General features: G+C 40.6%; 1 protein-coding gene across 1 annotated transcript in view; it reads left to right on the top strand.

Moving 5' to 3' along the window:
• Positions 1 to 219: 219 nt before the first annotated feature.
• Positions 220 to 23,662, top strand: part of LOC309548847 (uncharacterized protein) — a gene marked incomplete at both ends in the record, with an annotated part of 47,578 nt that continues 24,135 nt past the window's right edge. Inside the window, 4 exons of the mRNA XM_082248782.1 lie at positions 220 to 1,010; positions 1,209 to 1,525; positions 2,283 to 2,387; positions 20,994 to 21,208. Of these exons, the coding sequence (XP_082104908.1) occupies positions 220 to 1,010; positions 1,209 to 1,525; positions 2,283 to 2,387; positions 20,994 to 21,208 (1,428 nt within the window). The remainder of the gene's footprint in view (positions 1,011 to 1,208; positions 1,526 to 2,282; positions 2,388 to 20,993; positions 21,209 to 23,662) is intronic.

Here is a 23,662-nt window from a genome sequence, read left to right on the forward strand (position 1 = left end):
TATGAGGAACTCACATCTGCAAAGCGAAAGAAGAAGACTGTGATTCCCTCCCCTTCCATCAAGCAGCCGACATTAATGGGTAGCTGGAGCACAATGCCTCAGAGATCCATTGACAAGGCAATCATGAAGTATGTTGTCCGAGGACTTCAGCCTTTCAACATTGTAGAGCAAGCAGCTTTCCGCGATTTTGTGTTAGACCTGGTACAAAATACCAAAATAATGACAAGAATCACACTCACATCTATGATTGATGATGCTGCCAAACAGATGAAGATCAAGATTATTGAGGCCATGCAAACTGTTGACCACATCGCGACAACCACTGACTGCTGGTCAGCCAGGCGGCGTAGTTTCATTGGGGTCACAGCTCACTGGCTGGACCCGGAAAGTTTAAAAAGGTGCTCAGTGGCCCTGGCCTGTAAAATATTAAGAGGCTCTCACACTTTCGACCTTCTGGCAAATGCACTTAATGATATCCATGCTGAGTATGACATTCGAGGGAAGATAGTCAGAACAACCACGGACAATGGCTCCAACTTCATTAAAGCCTTCAGACTCTTCGGTGAAGATGGAAATGTTGGTGCTCTAGTTGAGGTGGAGGAGGAGGAGGAAGAAGCAGACAAAGATGAAGAGGAGGTCGAGTTTGTCGATGTATCTGCACTTTTGGATGAGGATGATGGTTTTGAGTTCCAGCTCCCGAAGCACCAGCGGTGTGCATGCCACATTCTTAACCTAATAGCCACTGCCGATGCCAGCAAAGCAGTGTCCAATGAGGCGTATAAGAAATTATACTACTCAACATTTGCCAAGTGCAATGCACTTTGGAATAAGTGTTCAAGATCCTCAACAGCAGCTGAAATTGTGGAAGATGCTTGCTCCCTCCAGCTCGTGCGACCAAATGCAACAAGGTGGAACTCTGTCTTCATGGCTGTGGAGAGACTGCTCAGGATAGTGAAAGAAAAGGGAGAGGCAACAATGAGAGTTTTCTGCACAGATTTGAAGGTTCCAATGTAAGTTTAAAAATGTTTTATGGTACTCTTTCTGTTCAAACTCAATTCTGGTCCATATTGTCTACTTGTACAACATTTAATTGAATGATTAACATTGAACGATGTACCAAATTCATTGCATGATAATCACCACATCCAATCATGTAGCAATGCTGTTTTTTGTTTCTTATTGTTTATATGTTCTTGTCTTCTTCATAGGTTTAATCCAGCTGAACTCGCATTCTTGTCTGAGTATTCTGCTGTCATGTCTCCAGTCGCTCAAGCAACTAACATTTTGCAAGCTGAAACCAATGTCCAGATGGGGTGGCTGCTCCCAACCGTCAAGCTCCTGAAAATCAAGCTGAACAGGATCAAGATGCCTCTGAAGTATTGCAAGCCGCTTGTGGATGCCTTGCAGGTGGGCATTCAGAATCGCTTTGGCCCTATGATGGAAGACCCAGAGCTGGTGGCCGCTGCTATTCTGCTTCCAAAATTCAGGACAAATTGGACACAGGAGGATGAGACAATCAAAATAGGTAAGATATATAGTGTAGTATGGGTGCATTATTGTGTATTTTACCAATGTGCAATCACAAATTCACACATACCATACAGCAGTACCGCTCATATATTGGGGATTACTTTTAATTTTTTTTTTTTTATATGGAAACAAACACACATGAGCTTGTCCTGCATAGAAGATATTGCAAACATACCAGGGCATTATGATGTTAGAGTGAGAAATGATGTGGTAGTATGGGAGACTTCCTCTTTAGCATAGCAGTATCATGGCATTGGCAGCCAAGCCTTCCTGTCTAAGGTCTGCCAGGCTGTAAATGCTGCAAAAGGGTTTTTAGTTTCAGGGAATTATTTGAATTATAAAGTCGTCACTATTATTTCCATTAAAATCATTTACTGACAATGTCATCATGTCAAATCTGTGTTTACTTTCATGGGTTGAACTTGAAACTCTTATTATTGTTTATAAGTTCCTCAATAATTCTATATAAATCAAACTTAAGCAAGAAACCCCATAACCAAAGATCCTTCATGTATTCTGCTTTAGTACTTCTCTGCAATTACTTGCAAAACCCTTTAGGCCTAACTTCATACAACCAACCATGCATCTCATTCATGAGGAGGAGTGCGTGAAGACCACTTGATGCAGACAAGTTGAGATGCTTTGTTTGTTGTCAGCACTTTGATTTCATTATTTTGACTAATAGTCTAATTTTTTTTACCATATACAATTGAATAAAATGAACAACTAGCTAACCCACTCTTATATGTCAGGAATGGAATATATCAAACAAAGTATTGAAGACCCCTCGTTGCACTGTACAGAGGTCAACAGGTCCAGCTCATCTGATGAAGAGGACTTCTTTTCTGGCATGCAGGGTTCGAAGGCACAAGACAGTGCCAAACAGCTAGATGCATACTTGTCATGTTCAGCAGATAACATGGACTTGCTCAAGTCTTTTCCAGCTGTGTGCAAGTTGTCTGTTAAGTTAAACACACCCCTTCCAGCATCAGCAGCCTGCGAGAGGCTTTTTAGTATCGCAGGATTAGTCTTTAGCCCTAGAAGAGCGAGACTAACTAGTTCCAATTTTGAAAACCAACTACTTTTGAGGATAAACCAAAGATTTCTAACTTAAACTGGTATGCATTAAGCAGTTATATAAATATATTTAAGAAGGGAATAAGCTGTGGAGAAAAAAAAAACGCAAGCAGGGAAGAGAGGGTAGGGATGCTTTAAAGGGGCATATTTGATCTGCTTTTGTTTAAGCTCAATGTTTTGCTCTAATCACTTTTGTTGTTACATAAGAAATACTTGAATGTGGCCTACTGGCCTTTGAGATCTTTTAGTTGCCCTAACAAGTTGAGGATGAAAAGAAAATGCGTAACTTCCAAAAATGACTGCTTTATGCACACTGCAGGGAATAAGCTGTGGAGAAATAAATGTGAATATTAAGGGTGCGCTGCTGGCTGCTGATGCTGATATGTAAAAAAGCTGCAACCAGGACAAAAATAAATGAATCTGTGATAAATTAAATATGGTGCACTAAATCGTTTATAAAGCAATATACAATATATTCCAATAATGGAACAGTGTATGAAATGAAAGTCCAAAATATTGTGAATCTTGAAATATGTGACAAAACAAGATGAATATATTTTCAAAGGTGCAGGAATCAAACAGGACCTATTCCAAATAGGTGCAGACTCCCACCACCTTGTGGATTTCCCCCTTACCCGGCAGATGAAGGTAAGTGAAAAATAATATCCAAATAGATCCAGTGAAACAAAATTGCAAAACCTGTGCTCTCAACTTCCAGTGAAAAAAAACAAAATCAGCCTCTTACCAGAAAAAAGGTCTATGTACGCTTGTGACTCTCCTTGGTTGGGACTCGGGAGGTTCTTTCCCATTAACAGCAGATATGAAATTATATTCATCTTGTTTTGTCACATATGATATATATATATATATATATATATATATATTTGAAGATTCACAATATTTTGAACTTTTTATTGACTTAGATTTCATACACTCTTCCGTTATTTAATTATTGGAATATATTGTTGTATATCACATTATTTTATATATGATTTTGCGCACCAATAAGCTGTGGAGGAAAAAAACAGGCAGGGAAGAGAAGGAGGGATGCTTTAAAAGGGGAAGGGAGGGACATACTTTATCTGTTTTTTGTTTATAAAAAGTTACAGCCTAAGGAATTGTGATTGTCCTTTAGGTTAATCATTTGAATAAATCATTTGAAATAATAAAAACCAATATGATGTTCAAACTTTTGACTTCTTTCTTTAATAACTACATAACACAGTACTTCTACTTCTACTTTCAGTACTTGAGTAGAAATTTTTTTCAAAACTACTGGTACTTTTTACTTTTAGTACTTAAGTAGCAATTTTTTTGAAAAAACTACTTGCAATACTTAAGTAAAAAAAATGTTGAATACTTTAGTACTTCCACTTAAGTAACTTTTTCTGCGAGCACTTCCACTTCTACTTAAGTCACTTTTTGATCAAGCACTTGTACTTTTACTCAAGTAGAAATTTTGAGTACTTTATACAAGTCTGCTTCTGTCTCACTATTATCAATATAATATAAGCACATCACTGGTGTTTTACTAAACATCAGCACTTTAATCTATTTGTGGGATTTTATGCTATGGCGTTTTTTTATTTTTTATAATTCCACATATCCAATATCCGGAGACTCATCTAAAGACAACTACCACGTCATCACGTTTGCCAATCTGGATTTTGGGCCTTAACCATTCCAAGTTCGGGTAAGCACATTACCTAGAGGGACTTTGGACTGACAACACATTTTCCAATCATAACATTCAGAGTGTGGAATATTGGACAATACTTTATTTGGACTTTTATTAGTTCCATCTCATTTAGCGCGAGTTCTGTTCCTCTGCCTGTATTTAATTCCTGTATTGAGCTGGCTTGTCTGACCACATTTGCTTATCTCCAGTCATGACCCCTGCTTGCCTAAACTCTGTTTTACCTGCTTCCCTGCCTGATATCCTGCTGCCAAACTGTGCCTGTACACCAACTATTCTCTGCCTGCTGCTTATACCATATCTGAATTTTTGTGACCGATCCCGCTTGTCTGACCCTGCTCTAGTCTTTTGCCAACCCTGCTCTGTCCAGTGCCTGGTGACGCTGTCCTGCATCTGAGCCGCACCATTGTACCTGCTTCTACCTGCTGCTCAGCAATCCAGTCCTGTCCAGTGACTCATCGGCCACTCATCTCGGCTGCCAACGGAAGACCGGTGCAGGCACTCTTACCCCACTGCGCTCTCACATCCACTGTTGCAACTGAAGGGGTGCCTGAGCCAGGGCTGTATGAGAGGTCTCCCTCTGCACGTCAGGCTCTGTTACAAGGTACGTGACAGGAAGAACGGAGCAGGAGAAAGACACGGGACTTAGGGCTTTGGAGAGAGATAAGCAAACACTACAGATATAAGTGCCCAGGTCAGTATAATGAATGTGGTTAACATCCACTTTAAATCTTACCCATAATGAGAAATGCTGGTTAAATAGGATTTCTGGTCTGAATGGCAATGTCCCATTTGCTTTGACCACCCTAAGTATAAATATATCTTCCCCTCTTCATAGCCAGCATCATAATCAAAAGCAAAATTGCCATCTTACATTGTTTTTCATTGCCTTTTAACTACGGCAGTGCGGCCCTCCTGCGGTAGACCTACGTTGGTAGCGCGTCTGCAGCTAGGGGGCGAGCGCGCGCCACCGCTGGCATGCTCCCGACCCCACTCGGCAGTGGGGGAAGCCGATGCATGGGCAGGCGCCTGACACCCGCGATCGTTCCCCGCTGAGAAAGAAGAACGGTCAGCTGTTGTAAACACAGATGACCATTCTTCTCTTTGGAATGATCACCGAGCCCCTGTGATCCTTTTATATAGGATCACAGATCTTTTCACAGATCATTTCACAAGCCACACCCCCCACAGTTAGAATCACTCCCCTAGGCTCACATTTAACCCCTTGACCACCCACAATGTTAACCACTTCCCTGCCAGTGTAATTATTACAGTAACAGTGCATATTTTTAGCACTGATTACTGTAGTAATGTCCATGATCACCCCAAAAGTGTCAAAAATGTCAGTTATGGGTCCGATCTGTCCGCCGCAATGTCGCAGTCCCGCTAAAAATCACAGCTCGCCGCCATTACTAGTAAAAAAAACAAAAAAAAACATTAAAAATTACATAAATCTTTCCCTTAGTTAGTAGATGCGATAACTTTTGTGCAAACCAATCAACATACGCTTATTGTGTTTTTTTTTTTTTTACCAAAAATATGTAGCAGAAAACAAATTGGCCTAAAATATAAAAAAAAATTTGATTTTACATTTTTTTGGAGAATGTTATGTAGCAGAAAATGAAAAATATATATATATTTTTTTTTCAGAATTGTCCAAAATTGACCAAAAGAAAGTTCTATTTTTGGGATTCGGCACTGCATGACTTTAACGGACAATTGTGCGATCGTGCGACGCTGTACCCAAACAAAATGAACATCATTTTTTTCCCATAGATAGAGATTTCTTTTGATGGTATTTGATCACCTGCGCGATTTTAATTTTTTGCGCAATAAAAAAAAAGTGCGACAATTTTGAAAAAATAACAATATTTTTTACATTTTGTTATATGAAATTCTCAAAAAAAAAAAAGTAAAAATTTAAATTTTTTAACATTTTAGGCCAATTTGTTTTCTGCTACATATATTTGCTAAAAAAATCGCAATAAGCGTATTTTGATTGGTTTGCGCAAAAGTTATTGCGTTTACTAACTACGGGAAAAATTTGTCATTTTTATTGTTTTTTTTTTTTTCTAGTAATGGCGGCGAACTGCGATTTTTTTTGTGAGACATTGCATTGCGGCGGACAGATCGGAACCCTGACTGACATTTTTGACACTTTTGGGGGGACCAGTGACATTACTACAGTAATCAGTGCAAAAAATATGCACTGTTACTGTAATAATGACACTGGCAGGGAAGGGGTTAACAGTGTGGGTGATCAAGGGATTAAGTGTGTTCCTAGGGGCGTGATTCTAACTGTGGGGGGCGTGGCTTGTGATGTAATCACAGAGACATACGATCCTACATAGCAGGATCGTATAGTCTCTGCACTTACATCAGGGAGAATGACAGACGGCTGTGTTTACATCAGCCGTCTGCCTTTCTCCCTCTCCTGCGGGAGATCGCGAGTGACTGGCAGACATCGAAGCTGCCGTTCACTCGCGCGGGGATCTCAGTGAACGAGGCGGCTGAGTGAGTGACGTACCCCTACGTCACTTTGCCCAGCAGCGGCTGCCTGCCACAGTATATCTGTGGTGGGCGGTCGTTATGTGGCTAAGGGGGAAAATCTTCTAGTCCAGAAGTGGTTAAGAAGAGCTAATAGTGAATGGGGAGTATCAGCATGCTGGATGTAGGACAGGGATATGGAAACTGTGGCCCTCCAGCTGTTGCAAAACTACAAGTCCCATCATGCCTCTGCCTTTGGGTGTCATGCTTGTTGCTGTCACAGTCTTGCTATGCCTCATGGGACTTGTAGTTCTGCAACATCTGGAGGGCCATAGTTTGCATATCCCTGATGTAGGAGGATGCAGCATCAGCTTCTGTAATAGTTAGAATCTATGTTAATCTTACCATCTGCATACATTGTACAATTGGACCTTACATATTGGCAGTAGTATTAACATGTCCATATGGGCGACAGAAAAAACAAGTTTAAATAATTACACATTGCTGTACAAAGGTATTTTGAAAATATATTTTTCATGTTCAAACTACACATATCACGTATAATTAGATTTATGTGTGATTGTTTTCAAGCGGTGCCATAAAAGGTCACACTAGGAAGTCAGTGTCAAAGGTGAGAGACCAAATGACTTGTTTGACATGTTCAGATGTTATGATAATGTAAGTGCTCATTATTGTTTTCTGATGATTACAATGGATGACAATCCACCACAATGTCACTAAAACAGCAAAGACTGTGAAAACCACAAGTCTGACTTACAGTATTGTATGTCACAGTTTGTTTAATTTATATGTTTACACAGCAGTCATATCAGTAATTGCGTGGTACCCATAAGGACATGCTATAATAAACATATTTGAGAATGATACTGATTAAATAAACATATTAATGGCTTGGTTTAAGAAAGTAAAAACAGATTCTTGGTGATAGCAGTTGTCAGAGAACGGCTAGTGCTGGGAATGCCGCCAGAAATATTACTATTTTTAGAAAAGATGTGCAATTTGCATTGAGCTGATGCTTTCCAGATACTCCCCAATATATTATATTATAGCAAAAAATAAAATGTATTCAGTTTAGAGGGAAGGTATAAGGAAAGAGGGCTCTTATTTATTGTTTAGGAAAAAAAATGTTTTATCAATGATTCAATATCCGCTAAAATATATTTATGCCAACTTGGAAATATGTAAAACAGTTTCTCATATCCGAAAAAATTATTCATGTCAAACCTATTAAAATATAAAGTATGGGTAGAGCACAAACATGGAAGTATTAAAGTCTGAAGTTTTGCAAACTGAAAATGAAAGCATGTTTTTTCGTGCTGATAAATTTTATATCTACTCAACATAGGTTTTCAGCAATTTTAGGAGAGGATCCATTCCTTTTATAAAATGAGGATTTGACATTGAGTTGCTCTCTAAGATAATGCATCCACTTACTAAGACATTTGCAAACATTGATTGCTGTACTGTGTCTCAGGAAGCTATTGTGGAGTGCGATTAACTTTTTTGACCTAAAAGATGGCAAGAAGAAAATGTTATACATGAGAAATGTGTTTTCCTAAGATTCAGTAAAAATACGTTCTAAATTGAAAATGTAACGCACCAGTACAGTAGAGCTTTAATATATTTATGCAAAGAGAAATGCTTTTCTCTATTTTGTGATCATTCAATTGAATGGTATAAGTCAGCAATGTGTACACATATGAAGCAGAACCTGAAAATAAACCTTTTATATGGTCATAGGTCCCAGCAAGCTGGCAGCACAGTAATGGTTAGCCTGAGGCAGACCCCACCAATTTGTCTTCAGCTAGTAAGTATGGCTTGCCATTCATTTTGGGATTGGATACAGTAGAGGCTGTAAACACTGCACACGGGCAACACAGTGTGATGGAAATTGAAGGGGCAGCAGGTGCTTAGATTACTAGATTTGGTCATAGTTAGCTCAGCATTGGGTTTACCCTTGATAGCGAACTATTTCAGGGGTGTAGCAACAAAGCATGGGGCTCAATCGCAAACTTTTAATGGGCCCCCAACAGAATAAAAAACACCACTGTGCAACACCCTTATTACCAGGGCAGGTGACAAAGGACTGAAGAGGATGTGACAGTGATACTGTTGTGCAGATTGCATGGTGCATGTAACATACAGCCAGGGGTATCGCCAGTGCTGGGCACCCATGGTATGTGTCCCAGATATAATGATGAGTGCCCCTGGTGACATGGCAGCACCCTGCATCTTCCTCTTAAATGTGTGTACTTCAGCAGTTGCCGGCTTCTGTCCCTGCCTGCTGGCCCACCTATCAGACTTGTAGCACACAACTGATGGGAATCTCGGAGCACTTCCTTTGGCTCTGTGCTACAGCTTTATTAGGTGGGGGTGAGTTGACAGGTGGAGACTAAAGTCAGCAGCTGCCAAAGTAAACACATTTAAGAGTCAAATGTCAGTGGTTGTGTTGCTGGGCACCCAGTGCACTGCAGCCAGCTGGCCAGAAGGTCACCTGACTTAGTCCCGGTGTAACGTGAGAATTACCTACCCCATGAGAAAAACCTACCCTCGTCACTTATGGCCAGGAACAGCTGAGCAGCGCAGCAGTGCGCATGCTCACAGCCCTGGATACCTAATGAAAGAGCTGAGGACCTGACTAGTACGCATGCGCACTAGTAGGAAATTATCACGGTGTCCGTGAAAAAACCTACCCACGCCACGCTTACATTAAAACAAGTGTGCTGCAATATAAGTAATCTCCGCACCTGTCCCTGTCACTGCCCTGATCTTGGCTAGTAAATATAAAAGCGGGTCTCGGCTCCGTGATTTATGTTCTCATACACCCGCCGCCGCTTTTATATTTAGTAGCCGAGATGAGGGAAGTGACAGGGACAGGAGTGGAGATCACTCGTATTGTAGCCCAGCTGTTTTAATGTAAACGCCGCATTAGACACAGTGCCGTGCAACCGGAAGTGACGAGGGTAGGTTTTTCTCATGGGTAGGTAATTCTCACGGAACACCGGTTCACACTTCTGCGATGTGGGAAGGCTGCAGTGCAAATTCAGTTTGTATGGCTGAAATTTGCACCGCACAGAGATCGCATGTAATTTAGGAGCAGTGCGCTCCGAATTCCATGCGATCTCTGTGATCGCACTAATGTGAACCGGCCCCTATAGACTACATTTTGTCACAATACTGTATGTAAGTGTGCACTTAATTATAATCAACTATATTTCTAAAGCAATCAAATGAGATTTTCTTAACACTTGAAATGTTTTAAGGGTATATTCTGAATGATAAGAAATCTACTGTCTATCAGACATTGATTGTTTGAAAGTTGTTGCTAAAAACATTATTTTTTAAACCTTTTCATGTTCACCACATCTTGTGCTGGGGCAGTTTTGTTCTGGGGAGGGATGTATTGGAATGAGGGGGAGGTTTTTGTGTGGGACAGGAATTTGAATGACCCTTGCACTCTATTCTTTACTTATTTTTTACCCCTGTTCTTTGTGGATGACTTAATCTTCTTACTCTTTACCCCTGCACTCTGTACAATGCCTACTCATGACTCCTGTGCTCTGTGTGTTACGTACTCTTGACTCCAGCACACTGTGTGCTGCTTGCTCCCAACCCCTGTGCTTTGTGTGTTTTGTACTCCTGACCCCTGCACTCTGTGCCTTACATTCTTCTAAACCCTGCACTCCATGCATGACTTACTTCTGACTTTGCTTTCGTTAAGCTTCACATCCAGAAGGGCCATCAGTAAAGTGGACCTTCTGTTTTTTGATGAAAGTCCACTTTGAGTGTATCCCTGTGCCCAACACAAACTAAACCTATCCCCTAAACAAATTCCTAACATTAAATTAACTGCTCTTTCTTTATCTTATCCTAGAGTCTCAAGCTCTAGAGCATGGGTGTCCAACCTTATGGCTTCTCTGGGCCACATTGAGTGTAGAGAAATTTTTTCGGGCCACATATAAAATATATACTATAGTTAAGGTATATAAGTAATAAAACGCTGCTGCGCCCTTCTCGCGCTTCCCCCCAGTAGGGATGATCGAACTTTTGAAAAGTTCGGTTCGACCAGGACACCCGAACTTCCCGAAAGTTCGGCCCGGATTTCAGAACCCCATTGAAATCACTGAGACCCAAACTTCGGTAATCAAAAAACACCATTTTGAAGCCCTAAAACCCAATAAATGCCCCTAAAAAGGGCCTAGGGTTCTGAGTCATGCCCCAGGGACTATTAATCACACAAACAAAAGTTCTTAAAAATTGTCGTTTTTGATGGAGAGCCAATTATTGAAAAAATTATTGAAAAAAAAAAAAGAGATTTCTTTGGATTTAGTGTCTGGGGGTCTAAAAAGTGTACCTGTGAAGTTTCAGCTCTGTATCATGTCCAGAACCAGAAAAAAAAAAGATTGTTTGTATTAGAATTGCAGTAGAGCAGGATTTTATTGGGCTTTTTTGTGGACGTCTTTGGAGGCAGGCATGACATCTGAACTTCTGTGTAGGGGTATATATACACACACACATGTATGTATATATACACATATAGGTGTGAAAGTAGCAGAACCCTATGCCTGCGCTAATGAAATAATTTGCAGGCATAGGGCTATGCTCCTATCACACCTATATGTGTGTATGTGTATAAATACATATACGTGTGTGTGTATATATACCCCTATACAGAAGTTCAGATGTTATGCCTGCCTCCAAAGATGCCTAAAAAATGCCCAAAAAAACGCCTGCAACAACACACCTGGGCGTTTTTGTTCCAGGCGTATTTTGGGGTATTTTTTGAGGTCTTTGGAGGCAGGCATAACATCTGAACTTCTGTGTAGGGTATATACACACACACATGTATGTATATATATATACACATATATAGGTGTGAAAGTAGCAAAACCCTATGCCTGCGCTAATGAAATAATTTGCAGGCATAGGGCTACGCTCCTATCACACCTATATGGGCCTTTCACACGGTCCGCCTCCGTAGGCGGATCCGTGTTGCTCAGCGGGGATCGATCCGCGATCCCCGCTGAGCCGGCGGATGACAGCTCCGTCTCCACTTGCAGAGCGGAGAGGGAGGTGTCTCAGCACCCGCTGCCCTCTATGGGGGATCGGATGAGAGCGGACCGCTTGTCCGCTCTCATCAGATCCGCTCCGCTCCGATTACTGAACGGATGGAAAAATAGGGTTTCCATCCGTCCAGATTTCAGCACAGGATCGGATGCGGATGGCAGCGGGTGTCAGCGGAGGTGTCTCCGCTGACACCCGCTGCCCCATAGAGTTGCATGGAGGATCCGATCAGATCCGCCTAAAAAACTGACAGGCGGATCTGATCGGACCGCCCGTGTGAAAGAGCCCTATGTGTGTATGTGTATAAATACATATAAGTGTGTGTGTATATATACCCCTATACAGAAGTTCAGATGTTATGCCTGCCTCCAAAGACGCCCAAAAAATGCCCAAAAAACGCCTGGAACAAAAACGCCCAGGTGGACAACAAAAGAAACCTCTGATCAGGAAGAAAGTCAGTGTAATACAGTGCCTTGCGAAAGTATTCGGCCCCCTTGAACTTTTCAACCTTTTGCCACATTTCAGGCTTCAAACATAAAAATATAAAACTGTAATTTTTTTTGAAGAATCAACAACAAGTGGGACACAATCATGAAAAGCTCGAGCTCAGTGAGGTTGGATGGAGAGCGTTTGTGAACAGCAGTTTTCAGTTCTTTCCACAGATTCTCGATTGGATTCAGGTCTGGACTTTGACTTGGCCAGTCTAACACCTGGATATGTTTATTTGTGAACCATTCCATTGTAGATTTTGCTTTATGTTTTGGATCATTGTCTTGTTGGAAGACAGATCTCCGTCCCAGTCTCAGGTCTTTTGCAGACTCCATCAGGTTTTCTTCCAGAATGGTCCTGTATTTGGCTCCATCCATCTTCCCATCAATTTTAACTATCTTCCCTGTCCCTGCTGAAGAAAAGCAGGCCCAAACCATGATGCTGCCAACACCATGTTTGACAGTGGGGATGGTGTGTTCAGGGTGATGAGCTGTGCTGCTTTTACGCCAAACATAACGTTTTGCATTGTTGCCAAAAAGTTCGATTTTGGTTTCATCTGACCAGAGCACCTTCTTCCACATGTTTGGTGTGTCTCCCAGGTGGCTTGTGGCAAACTTTAAACAACACTTTTTTATGGATATCTTTAAGAAATGGCTTTCTTTTTGCCACTCTTCCATAAAGGCCAGATTTGTGCAGTATACGACTGATTGTTGTCCTATGGACAGAGTCTCCCACCTCAGCTGTAGATCTCTGCAGTTCATCCAGAGTGATCATGGGCCTCTTGGCTGCATCTCTGATCAGTCTTCTCCTTGTATGAGCTGAAAGTTTAGAGGGACGGCCAGGTCTTCGTAGATTTGCAGTGGTCTGATACGCCTTCCATTTCAATATTACATGTTTGGTGTGTCTCCCAGGTGGCTTGTGGCAAACTTTAAACAACACTTTTTATGGATATCTTTAAGAAATGGCTTTCTTTTTGCCACTCTTCTATAAAGGCCAGATTTGTGCAGTATACGACTGATTGTTGTCCTATGGACAGAGTCTCCCACCTCAGCTGTAGATCTCTGCAGTTCATCCAGAGTGATCATGGGCCTCTTGGCTGCATCTCTGATCAGTCTTCTCCTTGTATGAGCTGAAAGTTTAGAGGGACGGCCAGGTCTTCGTAGATTTGCAGTGGTCTGATACGCTTTCCATTTCAATATTATCGCTTGCACAGTGCTCCTTGGGATGTTTAAAGCTTGGGAAATCTTTTTGTATCCAAATCCGGCTTTAAACTTCTCCACAACAGTATCTCGGACTTGCCTGGTGTGTTCCTTGTTCTTCATGATGCTCTCTGCGCTTTAAACGGACCTCTGAGACTATCACAGTGCAGGTGCATTTATACGGAGACTTGATTACACACAGGTGGATTCTATTTATCATCATTAGTCATTTCGGTCAACATTGGATCATTCAGAGATCCTTACTGAACTTCTGGAGAGAGTTTGCTGGACTGAAAGTAAAGGGGCTGAATAATTTTGCACGCCCAATTTTTCAGTTTTTTATTTGTTAAAAAAGTTTGAAATATCCAATAAATTTCATTCCACTTAGTTATTGTGTCCCACTTGTTGTTGATTCTTCACAAAAAATTACAGTTTTATATCTTTATGTTTGAAGTCTGAAATGTGTCAAAAGGTCGCAGAGTTCAAGGGGGCCGAATACTTTCGCAAGGCACTGTATATTAATAAAATAATATACTGTATAGGGTCATGTCATATTATATATATAATTTAAAATTGAGAAAATGTAAAATTGAGCACTCTTTAATTGACATTGTTGAATTTAGGGACATTCCAATGACTAGAATTGTGGAGAGTGCAGGCTACTCTGGTGACTCAAATATATCTAAAACCAAGAACAAATTTGTAATATGAAAGTAGTAGCTTTTTAAGGCATGGTAAGTTTTGTAATGGGGAAATATTATCTGCAATGGGATTACAAGTGACCAATCCTTTGCCCTCTGCCTGTCTTTTTTTGGGCACAGCTTTCACAGTTCAAATCGTCTTTACTATGCCAAAAGAGAGCAAAGAGGAGTTCATTGTAAAGGCTTGCTTACAATAATGGCTGCCCTTGCCGCCTGTCTGAAAATGAATTGATTTTCAGATGGTGGCTGACAGACTGCTGGAATATGATATATCACCTCCTTACTGACTGTTTTAAGAATGAAATGCCCACACCACAACCAGCTTCAGATGCAAAGCTGTTGCAGCGCAGTCCTATTAATTTGAAGTATGGCCGCTGGATGCATCAAAGGTTTTCATTTTTGCTGCAGCTGAAGCATGTATACAACCCCCTTCTGTCTTCTGCATTAGGTTAACCTCCCTGGCGGTATGATTCTTTTGGATTTTAGGTGCTGAAAGCGGTACCATTATTTTGCATGTAATTCTTAAGAAAGAGCAGCCCAAACCAACTATTTACATATGATTTTTTTTTTCTGTGCGTTCTTCTTTATAACATCTCGGGTATGATAAAGTTTGAAACACAAAATCATAAATTATAATATAATAAAAAACTATAAATAAGTTAAAGTATGCATGTAAAGTATGTATGTATATATATATATATATATATATATATATATATATATGTATATACATAAAAAGTACAGTAAAACTGCAGGAAAGGGCACTGGGGGGCAAACTAATGTGAATTTATTTTATTTTGCATTGTATCAGTGTGTTTGGTGTGTTTTACATTTGAATTTGCCGCCGGTTCCACCCCCCTGCGAACGTCACGTCGCAAGAGACGGAAGACGGGGCTCACAGAGGATCGGGAGGAAGATCCGCCGCCACACACCGTTGGGATACATCGCTGGATCCCGGGGACAAGATGAGTAATCCCTCTACCAGGATCCAGCGATCTTCCTAGCGGTACCCCGAGTGTGGCTCGGGGTTACCGCTTTTGGCACTGAAATTTAACCCCGAGCCACACTCGGGAATACCCCTAGGAAGGTTAAGGTGGTTGGTAAAACAGTGGCTTAGTCGCTTTTTCTTCCTCCGCAGCCACATGTGTGAATGAGCCCTTAAGATTTACATACATTTCAAAACTCTTTGGTGCTTTTTGTCATTATCCTTAACAAATTAAAAGCAATGTACCACTAATGAGATAATTAGACCTGTGGTGCTATAGCAAGTCAACACCGGTGAGGGTGAATAATTTACCAGCCAAAAAGTGTGCCTAAATTCAAGCCATAGGCACAAGTATGAAGCTATTCTTTGGGCTGCTTACTGACTTTTGTGTTGAGTTTTCCTTTATATTTTGAAAGACCAAAAGAAAACATTTGACTGTGAATGAAGAGAAATCATAAGTATTACAACAATTTCAGAAATACTCTATCACACTATGTCTCAAAGGTTCACCTAGGGGAGCTCATTCAATGCTTTATGTGTGGAAATGGGTTAGGACTTAAAGTTCAGCCAAAAAACAAGGTCTAACTATTGGCGCTGTCTTCCTTATCATGACTGGAGTTTTAAATGAACCCAAGACATTTCTTCATGCCATAAATATCCCAAAAGATAGAAGAAATCAGACTGTACGACTTTCTAAAGTGGTCGTGCAATCTACCTTCCACGTATTATTTATATGGCAAACATTAGCATGCTTGCAACATTCAGCACATTGCTCTCCAGATTAATATTGAAACCATATTTAATGAAACGCTGAAAGGATTAGAGCATCCTGACAAAGGGAAATTCTGACTAATGTTGCAGCTGTGCAGGGTTCCTAGGAATGTGCAATACTGCCAGCGCGTATTAACCAGTCAATTATTTGAAAATAAACACTATACAATGCATTCGCATGTAATCCAAAGGGTTTATAGTTTGCTACAAATACACCTAACTATAATTAGGTTTTATTTTGAACAGCAATAATGTTGTACAATGTCCAAAAATACAGTATGTTACTGTTTGCTAAATAAAATAATATCAATTCAATAGTCATTTATAGTATTTTATTTACTTTAACATCTTCCCACTTTAGGAGATGCTGTCACCCTGCTCATTCAGGTCTACATGACAGAGTCAGGGTATAGCCCACCCTTCAAGTATTTTATTTTTAACTCTCCAGCACCCTCCACCCTCACCACTCTTTCTTTTATCACAAAACGCATTATGATTATTAGGAATGAGTGAATCTGTCTGGGATTAGTTCACAAACAGTTTTGCAAAGCTTGCTATTTAGTTCTGGTTGTTTACAGGGATAGTAAGCAAGCTATTTTCAAATAAAGTTATGGGAAGCTGGGCACTGCCATTAGGTACATGTGTCAATGCTGAAATTAAAAAATAATGAAAAAAAAAAAAAACACTACAAGGTATATGTATTAAAATGTACTTTGCAAATGTCTCAGCATTCACACAAAGGCATAAATAATACCTGTAATGTTTGTAATATGTGTATAATATTCATTTATATTTGTTGCCTTCCACTGAGAGAATGCAACATTACCTTACATTTTATCCTAAGAAAAATATGCCTTAACAACTTTCGACCAATAGAAAAAAAAAGCCTAACACTATAGGCTAACAACATTCAACCATAAGATGAAATAATATAATGGAGGCCTCTGCACTGTGTACAAAATGTATGGTGATTCCTCTGCAAATGCAGAACAAATGGATGTTTGGCTGAGCAAACCTCCAAATGCAGTAAGAAAGTAAAATGTTTAATAACATTAACAACAATATTGCTGTGATCAGAGCTCCTGGTTGCTAGAGAGCCAATATCCAGTAGAGTCCTAACAACCAGTGACTCGTTGGCATAATCAGCTGGCAGCTGGGGATTCCCAGCTGACAGATGAATGAAAACAAAGAGGTAGAGATAGTGTAAAAAATATTGTGAAGGGTAGCTTCAAAAATGCATACAAGGCCTTTCTGTTCTAGTATAGATTTTAGGGGAAACCATGCACTATTTGCATAATCCACACAGCCTTCTTCGGGTGCACACCACTCTACTGAATGATTGCTGGTCCTCCCTAATCCCAGCGGCTATCATGCACAAACTGCTATTGCAGCTGACTTCCCACTCTTCTTTTTCTTTCCTAACACACAGACACAGGGAGAGGAGCCTTTAGCTGACTGGATTACATCTAGTGGCACCAATACAAGGGTTTTGAAGGTGGATTCTCACAGGTGTGGGATTAGCTTGGTGTTATTCTTGGAGCATGTGACTGCGGTATGTGTATTTTCACCTTTGCTTAATAAAGAACTTTATTGCACTACTAGGGAATGCACTTTTCCTGGTCCTTTTTTATTGTTTAGATTGTTAGTATATGTTTTGGCAATTCAAGTGATGGCTGGAAAGATCCTGATATAGTGAAGGCTGCAACACTGGTTCTGAGCTTTTTTGGCTTGCCAAACCTGAGCTGGGGAGTGGGATTAATGGTGATCTTGTTAATAAAAAATGTGATTTTTGTGAAAGTGATTAAACAGTTGGTAAGCATCCAATGGGGGTTGGTCCTATGTAAAACAATGATCCTGATTGTTTAAAATCTTTTAAGTGGTTCTAAAGGCTCAAGGTATTTTTCCTTCACGCTTTCAAAGCATAAAGGTACAAAAACCTCCTCTGTGCAGAAGCCCCTCAGCTCCCCCTAATACTCACATACAGCGATGTGTACAAGAGCCTTGGCTCTCCGAGGACTGTCCCTCCTCATGGGAATGTAGGCTGCACAAATTACCCCTTTAACATAACCAATAAGGAAATAAACAAATACAAGAAATGGTAGTAGAAATGGCAGCAGCACCTTTATTGGTATATAAATAATTAATCAATAATATCTTTATTAAAATTCATAAATAAACAAATATTCAAAACTTTAAAATTCAAATAAATGTATTACTCTCGCTCAGTCATAGAACTCAAGCAAATATCCTCAAATAAATTAATGAATCAGAAGTCCCCCCTTGATTCAAGGGTGACATAACCACATAACAGGTGCTGCGACAGGGTGGGGGTGGGGGAGCTCGCCAAGCCATTCCAGGTCAACTGCGAGCCCCATATGACGCTTTATATAGCCCTCCTGACACATGAGGAGAAGCTTCTGGAAACACACATGTCTCCTGCCTAAAAAACATGTGCTAAGCACAGAAAGGCTTGAAGGCATAGTAACCCAAAAAAATATATATAATCATTACTGTAGCAGCCACAATCCAATGTAGTGGGCCCCTAATTACACCCACTTGTCACTGGCTGAGAAAGCAGTGGGGGCCAATGGCTCCCGCTGATTTCAATCACAGCGAGTGAGCCAATGAGGAAAGAGAAGGGGTAGGGCTGAGTCGTGGCTCTGTGTGTGAATGAACACACAAATCCGTGACTCAGTAACGAGCCTGCCTAGGTAACCCCAATTTAAGCTGCTTGCACCAGGGCAGTTGGTGGAAAAGAGGGGCCAGCAATGCCGGCGGGGGACTCAAGAAGAGGAGGATCGGGGCGGCTCTGTGCAAAATCACTGCAAAGAGCAGGTAAGTATAACATGTTTGTTATAAAGCATTTAACATCACTTCAAGCGACCCATGCTCTTAAAAAAGTTGAGCACCCCTGGAATAAGGTAATGCTAGCAGATACAGTGAAAATTTGCAGAAAGGGGTTTAATGCAAAAAACAATGTTGGCATATAAGCAGATAGAGTTACACTGGTTTGGACTCCAGCACATGCAGTCCCAAAGGGTAGAAAAAAGGGGTGAATTAAACAAAAAAGAGTGATGAGCATCAATTAGGGAGTTAAGCTCTTCTGAACCAGGTGATTTCAATTAGTGTATGACCAGCTTAAAGAGGTAGTAAACTCAGCCCCTCAAATTCTCCTTCTTAATAATTCCAGCCCGATAAAGCTTTCCATAACATTCTGCATTAGGCCCCTTTCACATGGCTCCATTCCGTCGCTGAGCAGGCGGATGACAGCTCCGTCTCTGCTCTTCGTGCGGAGGTGTCAGATCCCTGCTGTTCTCTATGGGGGAATCAGATGAGAACGGACTGCCTGCCGTTCTCATCCGATCCGCCAGACGGATGGAAAATAGGGTTTCCATCCGTCCAGATTTGACGGATAGGATCGGATCGGATCGGATGTCAGCGGAAATGTCTCCACTGACATCCGCTGCCCCTTAGAGAGGCATAAGGGATCCATTCAGATCCTCCTGAAAAACTGACAGGCAGATCTGACCGGTCCGTATGTGTGAAAGGGGCCTTTTTCTTCCACCCTTTAGATGTTTCTTACTTTTTTTTATTTGTTTTTCAATTCTTGCTTCCCAGCAGCAGCCAACGCCACCTTATCTACTGTCCTCTGAGTCTGAAGTTCAATTTACTTCTGCTCTTTCTGTATGTCCCTGCTGTAATCTTGCACATGCCCAATCCTCGTTTACATATGCCATTGCTTTAGCAATCATATCCAACATATCAAGGCACAGACAGATGGGCAAGCATTTTAAACATATATTTTTTGATCGTGTAGGTTTTTTTTTATCACTGTAAGATACAGTCCGCTATATGTTGCAGCTGATCTCCTTGCTCTGGTGTGGCGTGCAATGTGCCAATGTTTACACCCTCTGTGATGTTGCAAGTGTGGGGTGTTTGGGGAACTAAATGGCGCTGTAATCTTGCGGGATCTCAGGATAGTGCCGCAGAGAGGAGATGCATATTAATGGATGAACTGATGGCATTAAGAGCGTGCCATAAATCAGGGAAAATATGCACATGTGGCGGTGACATGAAGAAAATGAACAGGACAGATTACAGGCAAACAGAGCAGGTTAGAATTGATCCATACACAGTAATTTGTACAGTGCTTTTAATTGATTTAAATGGTAAAAATGTATCGGGGAGAGTTTACTATCACTTTAACACCCAAGGCTACAGAGCTAATATAGAAATCTATTTTTCTTAAATTTCCAATGGTTACCAGAGCTTGTAGAGTAGCCCAGCCTGGAAATGTTTTTTTTTTTATGCCATTGTTAGCAAGCTGATCTATCTTCCGTTATGTTAAAAGAAAGCTGAGGGGTACAACGTGGGTTCCTTAGTCTGACATTTTAGTTGGGGGTGTCAGGATCGGTTGCTGCCTGACTGTACACACTATACATCCCAAAGACAAAAGATGGTATGTGGCAAGCAGATGTCTGCCTTCAGGTGACCTTTGGCCTCTAGTTTTCCAAAGCAGTTGCAGTTCTCATCTATTCTGATAGGTTCCTTTGTAAACAAAAATATTTAGATACACTCAAGATATAAAACTCAGTCAACTTTGTTTAAAACACATAAGGAAGCCAGTGACCTGATGACTCAATACAGCATTTCTGTGGACCTTTGACTCATCCTTTCTGTATGTTATTGTCTCCTTTGTACCATTCTAGTGATTGAACGTTTAGTTCTTTTTTAATTAAGATGCTGTAATTGGATGTTTGTGTAAAGGATGTTTTCTCCCGGCAATGATGATTTCTAATTAGTTCTTCTGGCAATTTAATTTTACCATTATAGTGGATGTTATTGTTCCTTTATAAAGATGACATAATTGCTTCTTTCTTTGATTTTGGCATGATAAAAGGGGAAATGTAAAATCATTTGGTGCATATACTGTATTATTCATTACATGATATGTTCTACTATTGTCTATACAGGTGTTTCATTTATTAAGGTGCATAACAAAGAAAAGGTGCAATATCAGTTGTCAAAGTGGATGTCTGTCCATAGTCATCTCAGGATATGTGCAGCTGACAATGAACTGTCCATGCAGCTAGCAAGCAAATCAAAAACCTTTCCCACTAGTAAAGATCAAAATAGAATTTTTAATCAAAATGCCAAAAGGATCACCATTAACCGCAGTGAAAGCATAGTAAGCATTTGAAGCGCAAGGACTACTAATAGAGTACATAACAGGAGCGCATTTTTTAAAGCACATAGTCCTTTTGAAATTCAGAACAAGAAAGATAAAATGATTGTAAATTATATTTTGTAAATAACAATCAAGTTTATACTTACCAGCTCTGTGCAATGGAATTGCACAGAGTGGCCCCTAAACCTCCTCTTCTCGGGTCCCCCTCAGCGCTCCTGGCTCTTCCTCTTCTGTGAGTGTCCCTATAGCAAGCTGCGCACTCTGGGGGCACTTGTGCAGGCTTGCTGCCTCTATTGACACACACAGTCCTGTCTCAGCCCTGCCCCTTGCTCCCTCCTCAGTGAACATGAATGGCAGCAGTGGGAGCCAATGGCTTCTGCTACTGCCCATTAGTCCCTATGTAAAGAGGGAGAGAGAAGAGAACACCGCAGCCAGATACAGCACTGGATCAATTGAGGACTCAGGTAAGTATAAAGGAGGGGAGTGGGGGGGTTGTTTGTGAAATGCATTAAGGTAAAAAAGTGTAGGCTTTAGAACCACTTTATTGATATACAAACATGCTAGTCAATAAAGTGGTTCTAAAGCCTACACTTTTATAGCTTAATGCATTTCACCACCCCCCCCCCCCCTCACTCCCTGAAAACCCTCCTCTTCAGAGAAGCCTATCCTACCCACACCTAACAACTATACTTCCATTTTCTCCATCAGCGCATCCCCCACAGTTTTTTCCTTTTTTTTCACTTGACCCCCCCCCCCCCCCTTCTAGATTGTAAGCTCTAACGAGCAGGGCCCTCTAGTTCCTCCTGTATTGAAATGTATTGTACCCGTATTGTCTTCCCTCATATTGTAAAGCACTGCGCAAACTGTTGGCGCTATTTAAATCCTGTATAATAATAATAGTCGTATGCTATTCGTAGACAGTATTAAATCACACAGGACATTTGTATGGACAGATTGCCCAGGTACACACAGATATCCTGGATATTAAGGAAGTTATTCATTAACATAATAAATTAGGATTTACTAGAAGGGGATTCATGTCTGATAGTCATGAATACTGGATTCATATAATGCTATCAGTATCCACCTTCCTTTTTACTCTGTAGAGCCACACGCACTGCGGTCTGAATTTTACAGCCCATTAATCAGGAGACTGTGATGTCCCACAGAGTTCTCTCTGCTTAGCGAAGCAGAGAGAGCTTTTTCATTTGTGAAGACCAGGTCATATGACTTTGACAGGTCATATGTCCAGGCTCTCCTCCTGGCCTTTTTTTTTTTCTTTTCTTTTAACTAAAGCTAGCTGAATGCAATGCACATTTGTGAAGCACATTGTTGTACTTTTTAAGTATGGTACCACCATATAGCTTCTTTTTAAATCAGCCCCACTTGGTTTTAAATGAGCTGTTGTCAGTTATTAATATATTTATTTATTTATCTTCCTGTAATCTTTTTTTCCAGGAAAAGTTCATAATTTATATTGTATTGCGTTTGTTGTACTTTCTTTATATATCTTTTATTTTCCTTTCTTGCCGACCATTCCTACACAGCAGATGGAATATATACACACAGCGTTTCACACTGCTGCTTCTGTATAATGTCTGAAAATGGGATCCAATGGATGGACTTGCTGTATAGTTTTTAGTATCTTTCCCCATCTCAGTCTTTACCCCTAACTGAACTTGAGCTCTAACCATTTGCAGACGTCAAGTTCATCACTCTGCCAGAATTACATGATTGCTTAAACAGTTATTTACTCCCACCAGAGTTTAAATGTATTCATGTAAGCATTGGATTGATTTCGTAACCACCTTTGTGAGTCTAACAGACAAATGTCTGTCTGCCAGAAATGCCTTATTCCAGTGTATGTTTTCTATGTTTCCCAGTAGTGACTTGTGTCATCATATTATTGGTGAGCTTTTCTATCCAAATACTTTGCATTTAAACTTTTTGAAGCTTTGGCTAACATTTTTGGATTTTCTTTAGCTTCACATGTCCGACTGAGATCAATCTGATGCAAATGGCCTGCCAGTTTGTATTTTCATCTGTCTTCTAGAAAAAAAAATAAAAAATACAAAAGCCACTGAGTCATTCTGAACAGTTAATCGGTTAAGTTTTGATAATCTACAGCAGTGTTTCTCAACCTTTTTTCCAGTCGAGGCACCCTTTAAAATTATAGACAATCTCAAGGCACCCTTTAAAATTATGAACAATCTCGAGGAACCATATTCTAAAATGTAAAAAAAACTATTCTAATAGCTTTAGAAAATCCAGCAACATCCACATGTAGAGCACCCAACATTAGAGGTGATTTATTCTTCCAAAGCAAATACACTTTGGCAGACTGGTACTGACTAATATTCCAATGTATCTCTTCTCCCTCAATTTCTCTCCATAAGTCAGCTAATGTCACCCCAGTGCTAAAGGAGAGGGGCACAAGAGAATCAAACAAGGATG

Source organism: Pelophylax lessonae (assembly GCF_965119305.1).
Source record: "Pelophylax lessonae genome assembly, chromosome: 1".
NCBI lineage: Eukaryota > Metazoa > Chordata > Amphibia > Anura > Ranidae > Pelophylax > Pelophylax lessonae.